Source organism: Physeter macrocephalus, chromosome 12 (genome assembly GCF_002837175.3).
Source record: "Physeter macrocephalus isolate SW-GA chromosome 12, ASM283717v5, whole genome shotgun sequence".
Lineage (NCBI taxonomy): Eukaryota > Metazoa > Chordata > Mammalia > Artiodactyla > Physeteridae > Physeter > Physeter macrocephalus.
This window is the reverse complement of record NC_041225.1, coordinates 33,406,658-33,425,193: the sequence shown is the minus strand read 5'-3', so window position 1 is coordinate 33,425,193 and position 18,536 is coordinate 33,406,658. Positions and strand designations below refer to the sequence as shown.

General features: G+C 35.9%; 1 protein-coding gene across 2 annotated transcripts in view; it reads left to right on the top strand.

Annotated features, from left to right (window-relative positions):
• The window catches only part of ROCK2 (Rho associated coiled-coil containing protein kinase 2), a 141,548-nt gene that overhangs the window by 49,397 nt on the left and 73,615 nt on the right, over positions 1 to 18,536 (top strand). For both annotated transcript variants that reach the window (XM_028497012.2, XM_007127626.4), the window contains exons 2-3: positions 7,951 to 8,032; positions 9,057 to 9,157. In XM_028497012.2, the coding sequence (XP_028352813.1) occupies positions 7,951 to 8,032; positions 9,057 to 9,157 (183 nt within the window). The remainder of the gene's footprint in view (positions 1 to 7,950; positions 8,033 to 9,056; positions 9,158 to 18,536) is intronic.

The following is an 18,536-nucleotide window of genomic DNA, read 5'->3' as shown; positions in this document are numbered from 1 at the left end:
GTGGGATCTTCCCGGACCGGGGCACGAACCCGCGTGCCCTGCATCGGCGGGCGGATTCTCAACCACTGCGCCACCAGGGAAGCCCTTGCCCATCATTTAAAAACATTAACAAGCTGGAAAAAATCACATATTTTACTTAATATCTGAATTATTCCCTTACTTTCCAGTTACATGTGGGATAATTTGTGTTACAGAAATTCAGATTATAGCAGTACATCATTAATGATTATGGATGTAATTCCATATTTCAAATAGGCTTTAGGTAATTTTTAATTTGGGGGGCGGTGATGTGATTAGTTTGCCATTGTTTTTAGCCTCATAGTTTGGGCAATAAGAGCTTATATAAGGAGTAGGTTAAGAGTTAACACTGCCGTTTTCTTTCTGTTTGTACTAATTGCATTTTGGTATTATCTTAAATCTGTGATTATATACATTACATTCACTTTAAAAATAGCTTTATTGAGGTGTAATTGACATAAAATAAATTGTACATAATGAAATTGTACAGTTTGGTAAGCCTTGGCATATGTCTGCACCCCAAAATGGAATGCTTTTTTAACTGCTTGGTAATCTTTCTACTAGTAAATTTTTAAAAATCTGGGTACATGTAAGCTGTAGTATGTCACAATTCAGTGAAAGCTAACAAGAGTGAGATGTTGCTGAAAACCTCTATGTTAAAATTTTTTAAGCTTAAATGTGTAAAATTGTAATATTTTCTTTTTGCACCTCAGTGGATCATCTTATACATTCCCATTGGGTACATTTACCCAACTTGGGAGATTTATGAGGTCCGTTGGATATTTGTTGGATACTTGGAAATATGGTACTGAGTCCTAGGGTAGAAGTAGATAGAGCTATCAGCCATAGAAGATGGTTCTCAGAATAAAGTTCACATATGTGTTTGTTTCGCTAACTACTCCCTTTGAGTGTAGGAGAAATTATGGCTATTTGTGAGTTCCAATTACAGATGATTTTATGTTCAGTGTTTTTAAGTAATTTTCTTTTAAACCAGTGATACTAACGTGTCTCTAAATTGATTGACAAGAAATTGTTCCTACTTGAAGCACTGTTATTGCCAGAAATTGATCAATAAGCAGAGGAATTGTGTATGAAATGATAGTTGGTAATCAGCCTTTAGAAACTTTAGATTTGCCTAAACTATTAGTTTTCAAATTGTTTTAGCAATGAGACCTTTTCTCTGCCCAATAAAAATTTATAGACTACCAAAATGTAAAACAGACCCAAATATAGTGCATTAGATTCCCTTACCAAAACTTGCTCACTTCTTTTATTTGTAGGGAAGTGCACATACAGTGGACAAAAGAGAGATGGGACAGATATTGAATCTAAAAGGTTTTAAAATTTTTTCTAATTTTTAGAAGTGTTACTAAAAAATTCCCTCAGATGTGTAGAAGAAATACTGCTTCCTGGGTAAGGAAGAGGTACACCTTGCTTCTGTAGTTCTACTGAAAAGAATATTTTGCTTTTTCCTTAAAAGTAGGTGGGCCAGGGACTACCCTTGTAGTGCAGTGGTTAAGAATCCACCTACCAGTGCAGGGGACACACGTTCGAGCCCTGGTCCGGGAAGATCCCACATGCCGTGGAGCAACTAAGCGCATGTGCCACAACTACTGAGCCTGCACTCTAGAGCCCGCGAGCCACAACTACTGAACTCGTGTGCCACAACTACTGAAGCTTGTGTGCCTAGAGCCCGTGCTCCGCAGCAAGAGAAGCCCCTGCAATGAGAAGCCCGCGCACCGCAACGAAGAGTAGCCCCCGCTCTCCTCAACTAGAGAAAACCCGCGTGCAGCAATGAAGACCCAACGCAGCCATAGATAGATAGATAGGTGGGCCATTGAGTCTGTACAGCTACGTAAGTAGTCAGAGGGAGAAAAGAGCATGTGCTTTAAAAACAACCACCAACAACTATTTTTGTTTTGCCATAATGTTCTTCACTGTTCCTAGTGGTAGTTGTATGGGTAGCAGAAAGAGCTACTTCTGATTACAACTTTTGCTTTTGTTATGTCCCACAATGGCTCTGTCCCCAAACACTTTTCCATTTCCTGATACATTCCTTTTCCAGTGGGGGTTTTTATGAGAATTAAATGAGAAAGTGATTCTACTCTCTCTGGCACAAAGTTGGTGCTTAATGAATGTTGCTTGCCTAGTGCTATTTGTGGGTATATATTTTTGCCCTTTAATTTTCCTGTGAACTTGGTTTGTAAAGTACTTGGTTGTGCCTTAAGAAGTTCAGTGTTTAGATTTGATTAATATTTGACTGGAAAACTGAGGATATTATGTTTGTGACTATAATGGATGTGATACTGAAATATTTTCAGATTGTTATTATGTGGGATATAAAATGAAAGTTAAATCTCGGTAGTTTTAAAAAATATTAGTGAGAACCGTAGTGACATATCAAATAATAGTGACAAGTCTAATAATAGGGAAGGACAGTTTTGTGTTTGAAATTCTTTTAATTCCATCTCAGATTCACTCAGCAGTGCAGTTCCACTTCTCCTTTACAATTGCTGGATTGGTTTTAAAAATTACAAGAAACGTATTTTTCTTTACTTGGGAAGATGGGATACAGAATATAAGGTTGTATGACTCCACATGACCCCTTCCCTCCCAGTTTCAAACACAAATAAGGATTTAAAAGTGTTTGGAGGATAAGTCTCTATAATAGAAAACCTTCGTTGAAATTTAGCAGACTTGGGGAGTTTTTAACTAATTTTTGTCTCATACTTCCTCTCTGATGAAGTAGACAGTATATTAGATAAGGTATGTGAAAATGCCTGAGAATAGTGATGGCATACAGCTTTTTAAATGTTTTACTGTTTATTTGCCCCTGTGATGTTTTTATCTTGTCAGTTAATTGATTGTTGCCCAGTACATCCAAAACAATTTTAATGATGTATAACACACACACACACAGAGAAAAGTATATATACTATATGTATTGATATATAGCATGAAAGGCTTAAGATCAGTGGGAACTGTATTCTTTGTTCAGAGGTTCCTCTTCTCCACAATTCAGAGTTCAGGTTTTAAGCAAGTTTTTATTATAATATTCCCTTAACTGTTCTAAATATGAGTTTTACTCTCTTAGGCACCTATTACTGCATTAATGTACCACCTATATTGTTTTGTAGAGAGCTTTAAGAGCTGATTTTACCATAGCTATAGGTAAAGATTCCTAAAAGCAAACCAAGAAAACAGTTCTTACGCTTTGTTAAATTAGCTACTCAAGCTTATGGTGAAGTTAGCTTATATCACACAAAATATGTGCAAGACACTTTCACCCAGTACTCTTTAATTTCTTATTTTCCTAGATAACTTTTTTTCCTTTTAAATATTCTTTTTTGATAGGGGACAGGATAAATTTAGTTTGTCATTAATTTGGTTGACAGATCTTAAACTAATGTACTTACAAAGCTATATTATAAAATAAGCATTAAGTATTTTATTCAACTGATGTTGATAAATGATAGCAGATTAGTTAATATTACTTAGATTTTTCTAGGTGAAATAGGAAGTTTACTATAAAAAATAATATGGCATATACATAAGATTCAGAAGGTTTTCTGCATGCATATAGGCTGGCTTTAAAAATCTGTGTTTTATACGCTAGCGATGGATTTGTTTGGCCCCACTGTTTTTACTTTTGTGTTTGTATTTGGAGTTGTAATAACAGAAGGCGAAAATGTAAATATTACAAATTCCTTTACACGACACTTCCTGGTCACTTATCTGTACAGCAGATACACAGAAATATGTTTCCTATTTTGTTGTCTTAACTTTAAAATGTGGATATTGTTCAGTATTCTGTTAGAGGAATAACTTTATTAACTTTAATTTCAGTAATAAAGTATAAATGTATCATAAAATTCTGATTCTGTTGCTTATAAAATGTATTGGCTGGGGCAGGTTTTTTAACCTCTCTAAACTTCAGTTTCTGTGCCTACCAAATGTGAGTATAATAATAATACCTAGTTTTTACATTGTTGTGAGGATTAAAATGTTGATTGCTTGAGCTGTGCTCAGCACATGGTACAAAGTAGTCAAGAAAAGTTCCTATTATTAATAATAAATACTGTATTGACCTGTGTAATTTAGTTATGGTTTTTGGTAGATAGACTGTAAGGTATCACATAACTTATGGTCAAGTTGAATGCTTGGTATTATTTAGGGTCTATGAATGTGAACTCACAGTAACATCTTTTGTTTTTTTTAATTTGGCCGCGCAGCGCGGCTTGTGGGATCTGAGTTCCCCGACCAGGGATTGAACCTGGGCTCTCATCAGTGAAAGTGCGGAGTCCTAATAACCACTGGACCTCCAGGGAATTCCCAGTAACATCTTAAAGGAGGTTTTTGTTTTGTTTTTTAAACATGCAGCAATTATAGAAAAACAAGTGCTAAGAAAGTGGTGAATGGTGGTTTGGAAATAACAAATTTATGATCTAAATAGCTTTTATAGAAGTCACTGATGACCTCAAAGTGTCTAATGTCTCAGTCTTGATTTACTTGACTTACCAGTCATATTGATTTTGTGCATCACTCTCTCCCTCTTTGCTACATGCTTCACCTGGCTTCCAAGATACCACAGCAGTCTTGATTTTCTCCCTCCTTTACTGCTTGCTTCTCAGTCTCCTGTACTCCACAGTCTTTTAAGTGGTATATCCCAGGACTCAGTCCTTGGTCCTTTTTTATTTGTCTACACTCACTCCTTTAGTGATCTTATCCAGTTTTATGGCTTTAAATACCACCCATATACTCACAACTCATAACATTATGAAAGTTTCAGCTAAAAGGTAATTTGCTGCATTTAACAATTGAAATTCCTAGAAGGATGTCTCCATCATTTTGCTTATCACTTTAGACATTCCAGGTTGGTGAAGTCTTTCCAACCTCCTTCCTTTTTTTTTCTTTTTCTTTTTTTCCCTCGGTGGATGCATTTTATTTGGAGATTTAAAAACAATTAGATATTTAGAAGCAGTTTATAGTGAGAGTAAAATCGAGTCCAATACTTCATTCCTTCTTGGCAACTAAAGTATAAAAGGCTCTGTGTTCAGGAAAAGTTAGGAAAATAGGCCATTCTATACATACTTTTTTCCACCGTGATGATTGTAATGGGAAAACTTGGGTGTTGGCTTGTACCTGTTTATTCAGAGAGTAGGATAAATCACTTTTCTCTCTGCTGTCCTTTGGGGCTAACTTTTCACATACAGACAACCCAAGTCAGTTCCAGTATTACAGCTGATTCACATATTTTAAGCCAGTGATATTAGAGATGCGGGAGATCTGGTAACTGGGCAAGCTCTGGGGGCCTAGCTTAAGATTTACTTGAAAGCTGTGTCTGATCTACCTCTTTATGCAGTTTCATATGAAACTTGGGCAATAAGATTTTTTTTTAGTGTCTTTTTTAGGAGCTGGGATTTTCACTCCAGCTACCGTAACCAGCTTCCCAGTAATCAGTCTGGTCTTCGCCCATTACCACATTTAGGTTCTTTTAATTCTCAATTATTGGTCTTACTGCTTTCTGCCCTGAAATCCAGTAGATCTTTGTGACTTTAGCTCCTACTTTAGCTCCTACATTGCTTAGCATTTTTTTCTCATTCTTGAATATTTTGTGGTGGTGGTGTTTTTTTCCTTTTAGTGGGGCTTTGACTTTTAAATGTTCTCCTGTCATCTCTGTGCATTTGAAAGTAGGGAAAGGGACAGATAGTGTTAATTTTCTTCATTGCTTTGAAGTTTTGGTTGTAAGCTTTTCTTTCATATAAGTTTTATTCTTTTAAAAGTTTCTTTATCTTAGCTTTAGTATCACTTTCTATGAAAAGAATCACAGTTGAAATCACAAGACACTGAAAAAAAAAATCTTACTTCCAAAGGTTTATATGAAACTGCTTAACGAGGATGGTCATAGACATAGGCTTTCATTCAAGTCTTGAGGTAATCCAGCAACTGTAACTCAGTATCAATTTTGTGTACTGAAAATACTAGTATCTTTTAAAAATTCAGAATTTGTTTCTTAAAAAGTGGTACTAAATAGAATAAGTTTCAAATGTAAAAATTTATAAACATAGAACCTCAAGTATAAATGTAAATATATAAATATGTATTAACCCTACATTATCTTCTGATGTAAATTATTAGCAAATTAAGGTATTAGTATTATTCAAAAATAAAAATTACCAAAAAAACTTAATGCACAAATGAAATAGTATGTGATCTTTAAGAAATGGTTTAAAAAAAACAAAATAGTATTATTGTTGAGTTGAGCAACTGTTCAAGTGTTCCAACTGCTGAAAAAGCTCTCTGACTCTACGCTAGTGGGGTATATTATGGGAAAATATTTATAAACTGTTTCCAGATTTTTTCCTGTTTATTTAATCTTTGTGTAACTCCATTTCTCTGTGATAACTTTCAGTTCTTCTAGAATTAGTAAATTAAAAACTCAAGTTACCTTTCTAAGTTTTGCATGTAATTTTCCCCACATTTTCTCCCTACCCAGATCCTCAAAAGTTCTCTTCAGTACTGTTTTGTTTTCTGCAATCCTCCAGCTTCCTTCTTTCCCCTTCCAAGCTTCCACTGGTGGTTGAGATGAGGGAGATGAGTTAAGTATATTGAACCTCTAAGATTTAGGTAGTATTTAGCTACATCATTTTCTAATAGCAAGACCTTGGGCATGCCAAAGTCAGTTATCACTCTGAACTTTAGTTTGTTTATTTTTTAAATGAGAATATCTCCTTCTGCCCTCCTCAGTTACTTGGGGATGAAACAATATATGCACTAGTGTTTAAAAAATACTGTTTTCTTCACAAGCATATCCATTAAGTAATTTGAGACTTGGTTTTTTCCTTACTAGTTTTTTTTTTTTTTTTTTGCGGTACGCGGGCCTCTCACTGTTGTGGCCTCTCCGGTTGCGGAGCACAGGCTCCGGACGCGCAGGCTCAGCGGCCGTGGCTCACGGGCCCAGCCGCTCCGTGGCATGTGGGATCTTCCCGGACCGGGGCACGAACCCGCGTGCCCTGCATCGGCAGGCGGACTCTCAACCACTGCGCCACCAGGGAAGCCCATGTTTCTTACTAGTTTTTATCACTCCCACCAAGATATATGTATGTACTTTTTCATATTTTGATTATAAATTTAATGCATGCTTGTTGTAGAAAGTCTGGAAAATACAGAAAACGTACAGAAGAAAATAGAAACCTGAACAGTGCATCATCCTGTTTTTATGTTTTTAGGGGAAGTTTAGTTTTGAGCCTGAATTTCCTGAGGGTAAGGATAGTTAGTGTCTCACTTATTTTTAGATTTTCTATTCTTTGTATACACTAGGCACAAAATTAATGCTTGTTGAATGGGAACTAGTCTGGGTGTATTTCTTTTTTTTTTTTTTTTTTTTTTGTGGTATGCGGGCCTCCCTCTGTTGTGGCCTCTCCCGCTGCGGAGCACAGGCTCCGGACGCGCAGGCTCAGCGGCCGTGGCTCACAGGCCCAGCCGCTCCGCGGCACGTGGGATCCTCCCAGACCGGGGCGCGAACCCGGTTCCCCTGCATCGGCAGGCGGACGCGCAACCACTGCGCCACCAGGGAAGCCCAGGGTGTATTTCTTAAAGTCAAAAGCTTGGTAAAATTTTACTGGACATTGGAAGAGAGAAAAGACATCTGCCTAGCAAAAATAATAGTGGATGCATATTTTAAAATGACATTTTTCTCTTGGCTAAAAGTGCAATGGAAAACATGATAGGGTCAACCCTAATATTCTCTGGCAGAAGTTAGGAAACTATTTAAAGCTATTGGATATGGTGCCACTGGGGGCAATTTCATATCAAAGTGGATTAACATTTACTCTGTGAGAACAAAACAATAAAATTTAAAGGCTTTTTCTCTTGAATGCTTGAAAATTGTAACAACTTTCTTTTTTCTCTTTTTATTTTTTTGTTAAACAGGATGGCTTAAATTCCTTGGTCCTTGATTTGGATTTCCCTGCTTTGAGGAAAAACAAAAATATAGATAATTTCTTAAATAGATGTAAGTATGTGTAAACTTCATACTTGATCATATGACTCTACTTTTGATGAGATTTATGTTTAATTAATATTATTACTGTCCACAGACTTTTAACTTATTAAATTTAAATTTTTTTAAGTTTGCCATTTGATTTATTTAAATACTAATATTCTTTATTTCAAAGCAGAATTGCCAAATCAATTAAAGTATGTGAAGTAGGTAAAGTTCAAGGCTTTGATTAAATTAAGATTGCTTAGAATTTCAGGACAGGTCATTTATGGCAGTTCCAAGGGAAGTTTTCATTTAATGTTAACAACTCTAAGACTTAGCTTTACATTATCCAGAAGACTTAATGAGCTTTATGTTTGTATAAATGTAGACATTTCAGTCTAGTTAATGAAAGATAATGTGATAACAGTTATTGCCATAAACGTAGTAACTTTTAATATATGCCAGTATTGATGTTGCAATGAAGTTGTAAATGAAGTTGAATTCTGAGAATAAGAAATTCTCAAAATAATTATATACACTTTATGTGAACACAGTATGCTCTTTAATTTGGAATTAATCAGAGACTAGGCTGTTTTCCTAATTAAAAAATCTTATCTATAGTTATCAAATCTACAATATGTGATTACTGTTTTTCAAAGAAGTAAGCTACCAATATTCGTGATTGAGATTAGCCTTGCGTACATGCATAGCAGCTTTCTGCAGTGATTCAGAGTGTACTCCAGGATTGCCTGGATCGTCACAGTTTCAGCTGTCATATAACTTGCCAAGCAACAGAGTCAGAAACAGAATAGTTTAACTGCTACTTTTGGGTAGTCATTAATGTGTTTATATGTGTTAAACCAGAGAGTTTTGTCCTTTGATGTAAAGTGTATGTGTCTTAGAGTTTTAAATAGCAACATTTAAAAATTGACAGAGTTAGCTGGAAACTAAGCCCAGTTTTTTGAAATAAAAATTTGTTTACAAATATGGTGATTATTTTAAAAGGTTGCTTATAAATATGGTGATTGACATTATGGTGATCTTTTTACTGTAGATGAGAAAATTGTGAAAAAGATCAGAGGTCTACAGATGAAGGCAGAAGACTATGATGTTGTAAAAGTTATTGGAAGAGGTGCTTTTGGTGAAGTCCAGTTGGTACGAAAGAATTTGTTTTGTTCTTTTTATTATTTCTTTTAATGACATGGTTTTGTGAAACATTATCAGTGGCCCTTGAGTAAATCTAATTTCTGTGTCCAGCCATGCCAGAAAATTAGTTTTATGAGCTTGGTCAAGTCATTCCATCTCTGAGAGCCTCAGTATCTTCATCTATAAAAAGAGATAATTGTGCTCTAAATCCCAGGTCTTTTCCAGCTCTGAAACACTGGGATTTAGAATAAGGCCAACTTGGCTTCACTCATGATCTGCCTGGCAGTTAATATTCTTCCAGAACTACTGTGTTTTTATTTAGTATGTTCAGATTAATAACATCTCTGCTTAATTAACTGAGATTTATTTAGATATATGAGAAACCCAACAAAGGCATTTTAATAACTGAAAGTAAATATAAAATTCACCTTTGTAGACCAAAGTGGTAGCACTGGAAATACTTCTAAATGTTTGCAAATATTTCAAATATTTTATTTATAGTATTATATGAAGAACTATAATGTAATATTCCTATTTTCATCACCCGAATATGAAACTCTTCTTCCTTTTTTTTCTTCTTAGGGTTAAACTATGGAGTCAAATTCTGTTTTTAACTTAATAGTGCTTTACTCTTCTTGATGTAGCACCAAGAAAAACTGACTATGTGCCAGCATGGGTTTCTCTAGGAACAAGTCATGACAGACTAACCTTTTGTCTTTTTCTCTTTCATTCCTTCTTTCTTTGATAGGTTTATTGAACTTGTAGATCAGGATAGTGCAATAGGTGTAGTATATATCCATAAGATATTTGAAAAAGTCTGACATACTTGAGGATGATACAGAGAAGTGTCAATGAATAAGCAGGTGGATAGGGAGCTTTATAACTACGTTAATAGCTGTATTCTAAGGAGCCCGATGAAGGCATGAATGGTTCCTTGGACTGAGATCCCCAAGGTCAGGTTTTAGGGTTCTTTCCTCTCCTATTAAACATTTTATTAATGACTTATATGGAGGCAGTGGTGGCATGTTGAATAACTTTGCAAATGAGTTAAAACTGAAGTATGAAGATGAGCCAAAACCCAGAAATCATCAAATGGTGAGGTCATTAGCCAAATAGAAGAAGTGAAATTTAACCAGGATAATGACCTGTACTTGGGTGTGAAGAACTCAAGGAATAGATTGCTTAACAGTGATTATGAATTAAAGAACAATTTTCCTGAATGTAAACCAGGCAAAAGTCATTGGTGATGTGGCTACCCAAAATAGTAAAGTTTGGACTGCTGTAATAAATTTCTAAGATAATAGAGATAGGTTTTCTCTAATTTGAGATGACTGGGCCATACCTGGCATATTTAATCCACTCTAGATGCCCTGTTGCCCTGTTTTAAAAGGGATGAATAATGCTCACGGACTTGAAATAATGCCATCTGAGGTATGGTTGAAGGAATTGAGACGTTGATTGGGAGTAGATTTGAAGAATGGGCTGCCTTCGAAAGTAATGAGGTTTTGTTTTTGTTTTATTTTTGTTCTTAGTGAAAGTGCTGAAGCTTCAGCTGGTAGAATGCTCTAGTGGGTAGGGTGGGAGATTAGATTACATGACAGTTGATATGACAGTTTCTGTAAGATAGGGAAATTATAAAGTAGTTGAATCCTAGCTCTGCCATGGTCAAACTCAAAAGATCATGGTGAGTTCAGGTAGATTTCTCAATCTCTCTGAGTTCTAACCTGTAGAATACAGATAATAACAACTATGTTATGGGGGTCGTTATAGGAAACTAAATGAATTAACAAAATAAGCCTGGTTGTAGTGTTCTCTGAGTGTTAACCATTATTATTATTTAGTACTGGATATAGGAGTCATACTATTGTGTGCATGTTTCACATACAATACATGTATTTGAAACAGGCACATTGTTTCTTTATACTTACTTTATTGTGGTTAGGGAATAAACACTAGAATTTGAAGTTGTATTTTTGGAGGGAAATATGACAGACCTTGACTTGTCATGTTTTTGTGTCAGGGTAGTCATTGTTCTGTGTTAGATTAATTTGATCATTAAAGTTCAATATGTTAAAGGAAAGGAAAACATAGAAACAGAGGCTTTTATTTTTGTTGTTAATTTCCATCCCGTATTTCATTTTGGCCACAAGATATGCAGAAACAAAGTCATATGTTTTTAAAAATGAAAAATATTTTAACGTTCCACTAATTCGATGACCTGACCTGAGAGCTTGTACATGTTTGTTTTGGCTTTAGTTCTTGGTTGTTACCTTAGGCAGGGACTCTTAAAAAGAAGAATGAGATTGAAAAGGGAAAGCCCAGGTGCTTCTCCCATAGCCTTTTGAAGTTGATTCGTATGTGGAAGATAAGTTAGGCAGATACGTAGGGAATGTTCCATATTTGGCACATCTTTATGATTATTTTTTCTAGTCATCTGAAGAAAGTGTTAACAGTAGTAGGTGCAAATGTGTCTTCCCTTGTGAAATACTTTTTCTGGTCAAGTAAAAATATGTTGTCACAGAGGACCTACCAATCAATTTCCACGAAGAAAATTCTCATTGTAAAAGTAACTTTGGGATGTCACAGCAACTTATACCACAGTATAAGAGCTAGAGTCCAGACTACCTACGGTTGAATTCAGACTGTTTCTCGCTGTCTAGCTGTGGCTTAAGACAAGTTACTTAATCTCTCTGTGCTTAGTTTCTTATCTGTTAATGAAGATAACAATAGTGTTTATACCTCATGAGATTACTGGAAGAATTAAATGTGACTATATATAAAGCATTTGGAACAGTTCCTGGAATATATTCAATAGTAAGTGTTTAGTAAATGTTAGCAATTAATTGTCAGACATAAAACAGCACATTTATCTGTATCCATCAATGAAATAGTTAATCAGGATCTGTTATGTTCCAGGAGCTGTGCTAGCCTCTAAAGATACAGTAACATAGCCTCTATCTTGCTGAAAGTGGTAGTTTTGTGGAGGAGATGAAAAATTTTACTTTAAACAAGTAAAGTTTTTTCAGATTACAATAAATGCTATGAAGGAAAAGATCTCGATGCTATGAGAGAGAATAATGGAGGAATGCGCCTTATTCAGACTGGGCAGTTAGGAAAGGTCTTGCTGTGAGAAAGTGACATTCGAGTTAAGTTAAATGAGTTGGCCACATGAAGAAGTGGGGATGGAGTGGGAGTTAAAATACAGAGGGAAAACATGTGAAAATGTCATGAGTCAGGAAAGTGACAAGTCATTTAATTTATATGGGTGTAGATTTCCTCATCAGAAAAGGCATTTCTCATGGATTAAAAAGTTCTATAATCCCAGGAGGGCAAAATTTGTTCAGCTTGTTGTCTTTTGTCTTTTTTTCCCCCCATCTACAGAGGAGATATACATTTATGTTTTTACATCATGAAAGGTCCACGACAATGGATGGTTTTATCTAATATCCCTCTTGTTTTTGGATTCTACTCTTTTGGAATATTTTATCACATCTCATTTTGATGGAACATAATATGAGTCAGTATAGTATATTTATTAAGAGCATGTACTCTGGTGACTTCCGTGGTGGTCCAGTGATTAAGACTCTGCGCCTCCACTGCAGGGGTGCAGGTTCCATCCCTGGTCGGGGAACTAACATCCCACATGCTGCGAGGTGTGGCCAAAAAAAAAAAAAAAGGTGAATCAAGGATTTTGAAATGAATTTATAAATAAATGTAAAACTGGCTTTAAAAAAAAAAAGAGCATGTACTCTGGAGCTAGACCTCTCAACTACCTAACTTCTTTGTGACTTAGTGTCCTCATTTGTAAAATGAAGATAATAATAGTTCATTATTCATAGGTTGCTATGAATGTGAAATGAGCTAATATATGGAAAATATCTAGAATAGTATCTGACACATAGTGAATAGGTAATAAATTGTAGGCTAAAATTGGAGCCTGCTGGAAAAGCAGTTAAGGTCCTTTTAAAGACTCATTTACTAATTTCACATATTGGCTTAACAAAACATGTTTTTATAGTTAAGGTAATAATGTTCAACTTTTAATAGATATTTTTGCATAAAGTACTCTGGTACTGTGGAAAAACAGTCAAAACCATCTACTTTTGTTTCTGTTCTGTGGTATGCAGATTTCCTGTCATCAAAGGTTTCATTTCTTTATCTTGGAGTGGCACTAATAATAGAACTTTTATAAGAGGTTTTGTGAGGACTAAATTATGTTATACATATGTGGTACTTATCATGGATGTGGCACATTGTAGATATCAAGTAAATATTAGCTGTTGTCACTATTGTCAGTTTCTGTGGATTTATGGCGTTAAATAAGTTTTAATTTTGAATAAATAATCAGAACAAGACGTTCTTACTTTCATATATATTTATGTACGTTAATTTGCTAGGGCTGCCATAGCAAAATACCACAGACTGTGCTTAAACAACAGAAATTTATTTCCTTACAGTTCTGAAGGCTAGAAGTTCAAGATCAAGGTGTTATTAGCATGTTTAGTTTCTTCCAAGGTCTCTCTCCATGGCTTGCAGGTGGCCACCTTCTCACTGTGTCCTCACGTGGTCTTTCCTCTGTGCATGCACATCCCTGGTGTGTCGCTCTGTATGTCCTTCATCACCTCTTCTCATAAGGACTCCAGTCAGGTTGGATTAGCACCATCCCTAACTGCCTCTTTTTAACGTAATCATGTATTTAAAGGCCCTGTCTCCAAATACAGTCACATTCTGAGGTTCTAGAGGTTAGGGCTTCAAAATGTGAATTGTGGGTGAGGGGGACACATGATTCACCCCACTACAGTATGTATGTATGTATGTATGTATGTATGTTGGGATGAACTTTTCAGTGAGATAACCTTTTGACCATGGTATGCGTGCTTACTTTTTTTGTTTATGTTCATTAACTTTTCTTGGACACTAATTCTCTTTTCTTTGAAAAAGAAAGTTATAAATTCTAGCCTTGCAAATGTCTTCTTAAGGTAAAAATACAGTCTTCCTCTCTATTAGTAGAATATACATTGTTCTTCAGATATTCCTTTGGTTAGTTGATTAGCAAATGTTTATTAAATGTCAAGTATCATTATAAGCATGTAAGTATCAGGTAAACTACTCAGACAAGGCACCTTTACATCCATGGAGCTTTTGTTTTGAAACTGTTATAGTTTCAGAAAGAAGTTGTGGTCTAGGTTCTAAAAGTAGAGTTATAAATTAATCTTCTTAAATGTAATGCATATATGTTAGGAATTGCTTATATATGATTCTTTACTCGGGGGAGATGTATCAAAACAAGTTTTCATGGTAACAGTGGAAATATTTTTATTTTGAAGTTATATCTTATTATTTTGGAGTTTGGAAACCTTTAATTGGTTTTGCGATATTGTCTGCTCATTCTCCTTAAGAAAATGTGACATTAAATTTTTTCTTGGTGGTTTTATTTAAAGCTCCACAGATTAATATATGAATGTATTCTCATTCTCAAAGGTCTAAATTACTTAGAATTAGGTAAAATATGAAAATCTCTATCATGTCTTCTCTCGATTCCCATTTTCAAACATAAAGGTAACCAGCCTGTTGGTAATCTTTTAGTGCTTTGATGATTAGAAATATTGGGGGACTGTTGCAAAACTAGTGTCAAATTATTTTCAGTGGATATTTATATTTTATTCTAATTATTTTCATTCTAGGAAAGTTGAAACCTTTCCGTATTGAGTTATAAAAATTGCATCAATGCTAATTTTTCTCCCTTGAAATTAAAAATTATTTTATTTATACATCAAATATGTTCATAGTAGAATAATAAAATAAGCCAACATTATACTTTTTAAAATCACCTGCGGTCCCACTACTGAGAGATAACTACTTTTATTACTTTGATGTATAGCTTTCCAACTTTTCTGTTTCTAAAGATATGTGTAATATATGTGTATTAAGGGACCATATTATGTACATGGTTTTACAACCTGTGTTTTTTTATGCAACAGTAAATAGTAACACACACTTGTATAACAGTTACAACATGCCAGGCAGGCTGCTAAGCAATTGGTATATAGTAACCAGTCTTTACAACAGTCTTTCTAGATGGTATAACTACTGTTATTCCCATTTTACAGATGGGGAAATTCAGGTAGATAAGAGAAATGACTTGCGAGAGTTCACACAGCTGCTAAGTGGTTGAACTGAGATTTGAACTTAGGCAGAGGACTCCAGAGTCCATTCTCTTTGCTCTATGGCCATAACCAGTTTTCTGTGCCAGTATAGACTTTGTATGTAATTTTATTGGCTACATGGTATTTCACTATCATCTTAACCTCTTACAAGTATTCAGTTTTCCTTTCTTGAAACACCATTTTTTCTACATTACTGGCTCTTCCTTCTCAGTTTCCTTAGTGGTTCATTCTCCACCTGACTTGTAAGTATTGTAGTTCCCAAAGGCTAGACTCTTATTTTTTTTTTTTTTTTTTTTTGTGGTATGCGGGCCTCCCTCTGCTGTGGCCTCTCCCGTTGCGGAGCACAGGCTCCGGACGCGCAGGCCCAGCGGCCATGGCTCACGGGCCCAGCCGCTCTGCGGCATGTGGAATCTTCCCAGACCGGGGCGCGAACCCGGCTCCCCTGCATCGGCAGGCGGACGCGCAACCACTGCGCCACCAGGGAAGCCCTAGACTCTTATTTTTTTTGATCTGCATTTTCTCCCAAGGCAAGTTCATGCATTCCTCTAACTTTAAATACAATCCGTGTGATGTCAAGGCTCAAATTTATAGCTACTGCTCAGAACTTTCTACTTTGCTCTCCAAACTCATATTCATGGTAGCTTATTTGACAACTCCATTAAGATGTATCACAGACATCTAAAACATGTGAAATTAGAATGCTTGATTCCCTCTCTAACTTTGCTCTTCCTTCCATCTGTTCCTTCTCTTATTTTTCCATCTTAATAAATAAATGACTCTAGCATCAACCCAGTTGATGCTCAAGCCAAAAAATTGGGAGTCATTATTGATTTCTCTTCCCCTCATTTCTTATATTTAATTTTTCAGTAAGTCCTGCTCATAATATTTCTCTAGTCTCTCCACTTTTAGCGGGGTATTCACTGCCATCGCCTTTCTCCAAGATACCCTTTCATTCCCAGTCAGGTATGAGGGCCTACTTTGTGTCCTGCTTTGTTTTCTACTTCTGCTAACAGTTTCACCATTGTACTATGGATTTTGGATTGGGAAGTGCTGATGGAGAAAATACCAAAACTGGATTTATTAAATCTTCTGCAGATTCACTCTCTCCAAGCTCAGCTGAACCCACATTACTATTTGGCAGACTTTTTTCCCCATACTTCATAGCCTTGTATTTTCACATACCACTCCTACCCCAATAAGGGTATAATAGAATCAACTGTGGGGCTTTTCTACCATACATGCTTTGTTTCATTTTGTTTTCTTTATTTCCCCACTTCTCTATAATGAGATACATGAAAATGGGAAGTATAGATCTATCTAATACAAACTGCTGCCAAATTGACCCTTCTAAAATATATTCATTGTGTCTCTCCTTTGCATTTTATGGCTCCCTTGCCTCCTAAATGAAGCATGAAGTCTTCATCCCGGCCTTCTAGGCCCTCTTATTTAAGATAGCACCAATTAATCTTTTTAACCCTTATTTTCCATCATGCTCTCCTTTCTGAGCAGGCTACTTATTTCAGCACACGCTCTTGTTTACTTGTCTGTTCCTCCAAAAACGTTTCACTCACTCTCGGTGCTTATTTTAAAAGAGAAGTTTCCTGATTCCTTTTACTTTCCTTCCTACCCTTTGAGTGTGCCCTCTCTCGTCTGCATCTTTTAATTATGATCGCTTTATTTAATTTCCCATATTATGCCTTGTGCTGTAGTTTATATGTATACTTCTTTGAATCTTTTTATATTGTAAATTTTTTGAGGGCAGGAACTGTGTCTTTTTAGTACTTTTGGCATTCCCATCAGGAGTTCATAGCTGTGTGTCTGAAAATAGTTCACCTATATCTGGGAAGATGATCTTCTTTAGTCAAGTACACAGTTTAGTAGGAATATCTGTAGAGCAGCAGGGAGAAAGGGGAACCCTCACCATGGAGCCATTTGTTAATTCAGTCTTGAACATTGGTAAAGGACGTGTTTGTGCAGCTAGATCATAACTGTGATTGGATTTTTCTTGTCTTTTTATATCCTGTACAGCACAGGACCTGAAATGTAGAAAGTTTTCATTGATGTGAATTGATTGTGATTATTCCTGATCCCTGGGCTCATGTGCTCCCTGGGGATCCAGAGTGCTAAGGGGATACAGATTCTCAGTGATAGAACTCAAGGCTGATATGAGATGAAGATCTTGTTTTTTGTTTTTTTGTGTTTTTTTGAAATCTCCTACTGGCTTGCTCTTAATTTAAATGGTTTTAAACTAAGGTTTTAAAGTGGAACCAACCAGAAGGAAAGAGTATATGGGAAATGATTCTCTAACACTTGTCATGTAAACTCAGATTTTTTAGTCCTTTTTGGAATAAAACAGGCTCCTTGCTGGTTACAAGGTTCTTTCCTTTTTTTTTTTTTTTTTTTTTTTAAGAGATAAGAGCTAGCCAGCCAAGGCTCTTCTGTTTTGTTTTTTGTTTTTTTTTTTTAAATTAATTAATTAATTAATTTATGGCTGTGTTGGGTCTTCGTTTCTGTGCGAGGGCTTTCTCTAGTTGTGGCAAGCGGGGCCACTCTTCATTGCGGTGCACGGGCCTCTCACTATCGCAGCCTCTCTTGTTGCGGAGCACAGGGCTCCAGACGCGCAGGCTCAGTAATTGTGGCTCACGGGCCCAGTTGCTCCGTGGCATGTGGGATCTTCCCAGACCAGGGCTCGAACCCGTGTCCCCTGCATTGGTAGGCAGATTTTCAACCACTGCGCCACCAGGGAAGCCCCACAAGGTTATTTCTGATTTGTAAAAATTATCTCCCTTCCTCCATGTTTTTGTAATTCCTGTATTCCCCCATTCAATCTTAGCTGCCACAACCAGACCTGGGAGAAAGCAGGACACGCTTTTCTTGTGTCTTTAGTGGAAACCTCAGCAGCACACAATAACTGTTCCAGATCTGTCAAATAGATGCATTGGTTCTTTTTGTAAAAATAATCTATTGTAATTTTTGATATTAAAAATAAATTTTAAAGCCTCAAATGGGGCATTTTGGTGAGAATGATTTTCAAAAGTTTTTGTGCACAAGTGTTCTAGGAGATCTAGGTCCATTTTAGGACTTTTTCAAACATGTCTCTAGCTACACTTAGGAATGTTTCATCTACTTAAAAAAATTTTTTTTAAAGAAGTACATATTAGCTATAAAAAGCACAAATAAACAAATCTAAGAATATAAAAATCCCTCAGAATTCCATCAGC